The following is a 6,929-nucleotide window of genomic DNA, read 5'->3' as shown; positions in this document are numbered from 1 at the left end:
CAGGAGGCAATGAGCAGCTGCTAGATCTGGAATGAGTTATTTAACATCTCTTCACCAGATGGGGGTTGAATGAGAGGAGTCTAGCCGTCCCTTCTTCTCTCAAAGAACCTCACGTGTCAGCTCGTTAAGGAGATGGGGAAAATGTGCAGAGAGGTCTCACTCTAGCAGCTCAAACACCCCAGAAGAGTCTGGAAGCCCCGGATAGGGTGTAATTCCTCTCTCTCTCTGGTCTCCTCATTCACAACTGGAGGCAATGTGAGGCGAAGTTGGAACTGGGTGACAGTCGGGAGGGAGAAACCAAAAGAAGCTTGCAAGAGCGTTTTGGCAAAAAGCAGAAAGGGTGCTCTGAAAGCAGGAATTACTCGTCGTCCTCGTCTTCGTCGTTCTGGTCCTGGTAGCGAATGTAGACGACCAGCATGACAAATCCCATGAGGATGCAGAGGGAGCCGACCACCAAGTAGGCGATGCCCAGGAACGGATTCTTGCCGCCCATCCACGAGATGCTGCTGAAGATGATGAGCTTGTGGCCGCCGAAGGCTGTCACCGGGTAGTTGTAGGTGATGTTGACGCGGTAGGTGCCCCGCGGCAGCCCGGCCGAGTAGTTGCCCTGGCGGATGCGCGCGTACAGCTTGCGGAACGTGGGCAGCGCCGCCGTGCGCATCCATACCACGAAGTCCTGGTTGATGAAGCCGGTGTTGTTCGGGTCTGGGCTGAGCTCGTAGACCGGCCGGTGCCAGTTGGGCGGGGGAGCGGTGCCCTGGAAGGCCAACGCCAGGCTGCCGTTCACCAGCGGCGGGTTGCGGAACTTGACGTGGTAGTCGGTCCACCAGGCGATGCCGGTGCGGTCGAGCGGCACCTCGACGTAGGGCCCGCCGGGCAGGCGCTGGTGCCACAGCGAGAAGGAGTCGTTGAAGAGGCTGTTGGCGATGGCGCCGCAGGGCGCGATGGGCAGGCCAGCCGCACTGTACTGGTAGGGGTAGCACTCGTTGACCGGGTGGCGCAGCGCGCTCTGCAGCCCGCTCAGTTGCGCGCCGTCGCGGGACACGCCGTAGCGCCGGTTGTTCTGGTAGAAGCTGGTCAGCTCGTAGTAGAGGTACACGGGGCCCTGGAAGAGCTCGGGCAGCGAGAAGTACCAGGCGCACGAGCAGCGGGGCGGCGGCGCGCGGCCCTGGCCGGCGGCGGCGCACACCGAGCAGTTGCCGGTGCCCGGGTGGCCGGTGTAGTCGTACTCGAGTTCCTTGATGCCGTTGGAGGAGTAGTAGAGGCCCAGGCCCAGGCCGATGAAGGCCAGGCCGGCGCAGAAGAAGAGCGGCAGCGTGATGCTGGCTGACAGCAGCGGCTGCCAGGCGGGGAGGCGCTGCTGAGTGAACGCGGTGTTGTCGGGCTGGTGGGCGCCCCGGGCGGTGGCGCTCCAGGTCATGGCGGCCGCGCGGACCCACGGAGGGGCGCTCGGATGGGGCTGGCTGGGGGCGCCTCCCGCTCCTCGCTGGGCGAACCAGGAGCTACCCCGGGGGCAGGTTTCCACTGGCTCAGGTGAGTTCTGGCCCCGGCCCCGCCTCCGGCCCCCGCACAGGTGAGTCTTAGTTACAGGTTCTCCGGGCAGTGACCGGACCCTTCAGTTCCGCCTCGGCCCGGGTGATCGGCCAGCACCGCCCCTGCGGGTAATCGAGAGCCGCGCCCCGCCTCTTCGGAGGTGAGCGGGAGGGCGTTCCTTCCCTCACCTGGCGGGCCCAGAACTCGCTTTTCCTCTCAATCCGGGTGGGTCCGGACTCCAGCTCCTCCTCCCCGAGGTGAGTGGCGGCCCCAGGCTGCCTCTGAGTGGCTCATACCTTGCTCAGGTACTTCCTTCCCTTCCGCCTTCCAAGTGACTAGAGTGCCTGGGCCAGTCTTGCCCGAAATCTTAGGAGCTGCAGCCTCCAGCACAAAGTTCCACTGAGGGATTGCACCGTGCGTCCTGGAGCCTTGAAGATTTCAGGTAATTAATCCTCTTTTATCTGAAAGTGGAAAAAAAAGCGTCTCTGGACCCTGTTGTCTTTGTAGGTTAACTTAGGGGCCCCCTTTCAGTCAATTTGCAGCCACAAATTGTAATGCCCAAGAAACTGCACTATGGTAAATCGGTTTGGAATGCTGTGCCTGCATTCAAATTTTAGAATTTTTTTTTTAAGGGAAAATGATTTTCCGGCCAGGTGCCCCAATCTGGCTGTATAACTAAGAAAAGTGGAAAGTTCTCTAAAAATGACACTTAAAAAAGAGAATTAAAGATGGCAAGAGGTTCAGAGCCTTTAAATATCTCTCTAGCTGGTGGAGAAACCACACAAGGTTTCTGGACTGGACTACATGTGATTTCTTTTTCTTTTCAGATTATTTGCCTGACTGGAAAAAAGTCCTACTCAAGGTCCCAAAAGACCTAGCTGCTATCCACAATCAAGGATGTTGGACTTTGGGCCTAAGGAGGTGAACTACAAGGTTTTATAGGACTTACTGCAAAGAAAACCCCAAATAGCTCTGAACATTGCTTGCGATTCTGGCTTTTATATCTAGGTTGGTACAACATACACAAGGGGGTGTCGGGCCATTTCAACTTTGTGCTAGATCCTCCTTAGGTATTGTGTTTCTGCCTCTCTTCCCGCTCCTAAAATGCAAATAACTTAAATATTTACTATATTACACTTCTGCACTTAGAATAATATATTGCATTCAGGAGTTATTCAAAACCCATTGAAATCTGGAAAGTTAAAATACTTGCTAAATTAAACAACAGGGATTTTTTTTAAAAAAGCATCTTTCAAGTGTTAGCCCTAAGCTAAACAAGGTAGAAGACAGAAGACAATTAGACTAAAAAGGACCCTTGATCTCAAGGCACTTGCAGTCTGATAGGGGACATATTACTTAGGAATAAGATGAATCAAAATAGACAATAGACAGCATATACTCAAGTACCAAATTATACTTTACAAGAATGATACTAAAGTTAAAAAGTAATATTGTTTTAATAACAGAAAATTCATTCTATCTTGTTGAATGGAATGAATGCAGATTGCAAGCTTTAGCTATTAGAGAATACTGAGGGACACCCAGCTGACTCGAATTCCACTTCCCTCACTTTTAATCATACCCCAAGAGAGGAAATCCCAACATTGTCCACAACTTTCTAAGCTGTGATCCAGTCTCCACTACACCTTTCTTTCAAGAAGATAAAAGAATAAACAGTTCTCTGTATCATTTTGGTGGGTTCCGTCCACTCCTATATCATTGAGTCATCAGTTGGCTTGACACAGAGTCCACAAAACTAGTCCCTAGGAAGGAATTTGGTTCCCCAAACTTAACCTAGTGGATTTTAAGTCTAACAGTTGCCCTGCCACCACTCCCCGGAAGTCGTGTGAGCCCTCCTGTTGAGCTGAGAGACTTGCCAGCTCTCCCATCCCTGGATGACATTCATTTATTCATTCTGATAACTAGGGTCACACCAGAGTGTCCCAAAAGCCGAATGAAGAGAATATTTCAAGACAAGGAATGGTCTACAGGGTGCAACACAGCTGAGGGTTCTAGTGAGACAAGAAATGAAAAGGTGCCATTGGATTTAACTTCTGTGGGAACAATTTGGGTGGTGGGGTGGGAGGAGTCAGGCTGTCTCAGGTGAGGGAAAGAGGATGTGGAGGCAGCCCAGGAAGGACAACGCCTTTTAGAAGTATGGGGGAGGGGCAGGAGAAAGGCAAGTGGCAATCATTTAGAAGAGTATGTATCCCAAGGGAAAGGCTTCTTTTTTTTTTTTTTTTTTTTTTTCTGTGCAGTACACGGGCCTCTCACTGTTGTGGCCTCTCCTGTTGCGGAGCACAGGTTCCAGACGCGCAGGCCCAGCGGCCATGGCTCACGGGCCCAGCCGCTCCGTGGCATGTGGGATCTTCCCGGACCGGGGCACGAACCCATGTCCCCTGCATCGGCAGGCGGACTCCCAACCACTGCGCCACCAGGGAAGCCCGAAAGGCTTCTTTATAGATGGCAGCAAGGGTTTATTCCGAGGGGAGAAGATAACAGTTCAGGCAAGGTTGAAGAGAGGGGCGACAAGCTCATGGTTGGTCCAAAGGCAGGAGCAGGCAGGAGGCGCCGGGTCCAGAGAGCAGGTGCAGGGTCAGCTCACCTCTGAAATAGGGAGTAAGGATGGATGCAGAATGCAATTGGGCTTTGGTCTTGGCTCAAGGGGAGAAAGTTCCCACGTAAGAATTTCTTTCTGTGCAGTAAAAGGCATTGGGGGGCGGGGAAGGGAAAGCATGAGCCCAAGGAAGTCTGTGAGGAGGGGAAGAGGGAACTGGCCTGGGACATGTGAAGTGATGCTGAGTGGCTTCGTCTAGAGGAGTCATGCAACCCAGGATGGGAGAAGGCAAGTGAACATGTCCAGCACGTGGGGGCTTTCAGTGCAGGTGAACTGGAAATAAAGGCTTAAGATATTGCAGTTATTGTGGAGCAGGTGGCTTAAGTGATAGGCCTTAGTATTTAAGAGAATAGCAAAGAAAAATGAAACAAAGCTGGGGGACCAAAAGAGCACAGGGACCAGCAGACTGGCAGTCCTAATGATGTTAATTAACGAGCAGGTGGCATGAAAGCTGGGAGGGGAAAAGCCCTGGTATGAGATGGGATGTTAAAGATTTTGGAGGGGCTTCCCTGGTGGTGCAGTGGTTGAGAGTCCACCTGCTGATGCAGGGGACACGGGTTCATGCCCTGGTCTGGGAAGATCCCACATGCCGCGGAGCGGCTCAGCCCGTGAGCCATGGCCGCTGAGCCTGCGTGTCTGGAGCCTGTGCTCCACAACGGGAGAGGCCACAACAGTGAGAGGCCCGCGTACCGCAAAAAAAAAAAAAAAAAAAAAAAAAAAAAAGATTTTGGAGGTGGAGCGAGCAGTGCCGGGATGCATGTGTACGTCATGTCTTCTCTACCAGCTTGCAAGTTCTGAGAGGCTAGGGACTGGTATGTGTTGCTGTGTCCCCCAGAGTTCAGTGTATAACAGGGGCTCTGACCTCGTGTCTTTCATTTGGTTATGTGTTATCATGATGCATTAAAGGACACATGGCTCTTGTGAACTCTTCCCAGTCCCAAAAAAGAAGTTAGTTCATTCTAAACAATTCTTTTTTATGTCTGTTTATTATAAAGAGAGCTCAAAGTGAAAGAAAAAGTCATTCCCAATCCCAGTACTCCTAAAATCGTTTTATTTTTCCATTTTATATTGTGGGTTTTATCCATATAATTATTTAATTTTTAATAGATTTTAATTATAAAAAGTACATTATCATTCTGTGTGTTAAATTACCTCCTTACGGAATGAGATGAAGAATAAAGTAAATATTTTCTCTGTTTCTTTGTGGTCTTCATAATTTTTAAATGGTTCCAAAATTCATGGGTTTGCCATATTTAACCGCTCTCCTATTGTTGGGCATGTGGATTATTTCCAGTTTTTCAGTATTCCAAAGAATATAGTAGTAGACATCTTTTCACCTATAACATTTCGTTTTATATTATTTCCTTAGGATAAATTTCTAAAAGCAGGAAAGGCTTAAAAGTCAAACCTGTTAAAGATACATATCTCTAGAGTCTTTGACACTGCTGCAACATTGTTTACTTGGCTACATTCATCAAAATGTTGCCAACAAAACCAGTTGTTAACCACAGAATATATTTAGTCTGTGCTAATAAACTATCAGATACTAGGAGAAGCAATATAAGATAGGGGAAAGAAAGTTGCCTGACGTTAAGGAAGTCCAAGTTCTATTCAAAAGTTTATCAAGAAATAGCTGGGTGACCTTTGTCAAATTGCTTAACTTCTCTGGTTTCCTGATTGCTTATCTGTGTGAGTGTGTTTGCCAAAATGATAGTAAATATCTCTTTCAATGCAAAGATATCTGTTTCTAGTCATCCCAAGAGGTCTTCCTTGCATTGACTCATTGAATAAATAGTCAGCATTTACTGAGTACCTACTGTGGGCCAGTCACTGTAGGCACTTTATGTGCAGTATCTCATCTAATTCACACCGCAAACCTAGGTGGTAGGTACTATTATTATAACCATCAAACTGATGCAGAACTAAGATTTAGGCTAAGGAAAGGGAGGCTAGCCAAGTTCTTATAGAGGTAAGTGGGAGCTGAGAGTCTAGTGCTAAATTCCAGCATCCTTCATTTTCAGTCACCGCAGTGTAATGTCTAGACATACTTCTTCTTAAAAGAACCCAAAAGACTTGAACTAACTTTTAGTGTTGGAGGTCTTTTATACCCCAAAGATAAGAGAATTCTGTTCCATTTAGGCAAAGTCCCAGAACATCTGAGTTGCCTTATTTTTGTTTAACAAAACTTTCGTTTTGAAGCCAACTTTTGTTCAGCATGTCTATTTCTCTTGCTAAAGTAAAAATAACTTCATTTGTCTGGCTGTACTCAGTTTTTGCATTTACTTCATTTAGTTCATGACTATTTATCTTACCGTAATAGAGCCAAGGGTTTTTAATTGGTGTTCCCTTATATAAGTTTATACTGCTCAGGATTGTTGCCTATTACTCTGCCCATGGGGCAGCTTTTATTTAAAAGGAATCAAATTAAATTGCTTCATAAAATTACAGCATATGTTCAGAAAAGTTTGAAAAATATCCACTGTGCCTGGACTTCATTTTTCATTAAGAACTGTGTTCAGCAGACTTCCTGTTTCAAAAATTATGGGGTGGTACCCCCTAGTGGAAGATGCAGAGTAACTTCGGTGAACGAGTACTGTAAGCACCAGGGGCAGAAAAGACAGACAGTTCTTTCCACTCCTTGCTGCAGTGTGTTGGAGTTTTGGGTCATTAACTTACTGAAAAACAGTGGAGGCCACTTGTGAGCAGAATTGGGTGAGTTGAGAGCTGCAGGGGGCAGTATAAAATGAACAATGCGACTGAGATAGGTGACAATAGGTCT

General features: G+C 48.3%; 1 protein-coding gene across 1 annotated transcript; it reads right to left on the bottom strand.

Moving 5' to 3' along the window:
- Positions 1–358: 358 nt before the first annotated feature.
- Positions 359–1,420, bottom strand: TMEM30B (transmembrane protein 30B). The gene has a single exon (XM_060098070.1). It carries the CDS (start codon positions 1,418–1,420, stop codon positions 359–361), a length of 1,062 nt encoding a protein of 353 aa, XP_059954053.1.
- Positions 1,421–6,929: the final 5,509 nt, after the last annotated feature.

Source organism: Mesoplodon densirostris, chromosome 4, assembly GCF_025265405.1.
Source record: "Mesoplodon densirostris isolate mMesDen1 chromosome 4, mMesDen1 primary haplotype, whole genome shotgun sequence".
In the NCBI taxonomy this organism is placed as follows: domain Eukaryota; kingdom Metazoa; phylum Chordata; class Mammalia; order Artiodactyla; family Ziphiidae; genus Mesoplodon; species Mesoplodon densirostris.
This window is presented reverse-complemented; position numbering and strand designations above follow the sequence as displayed.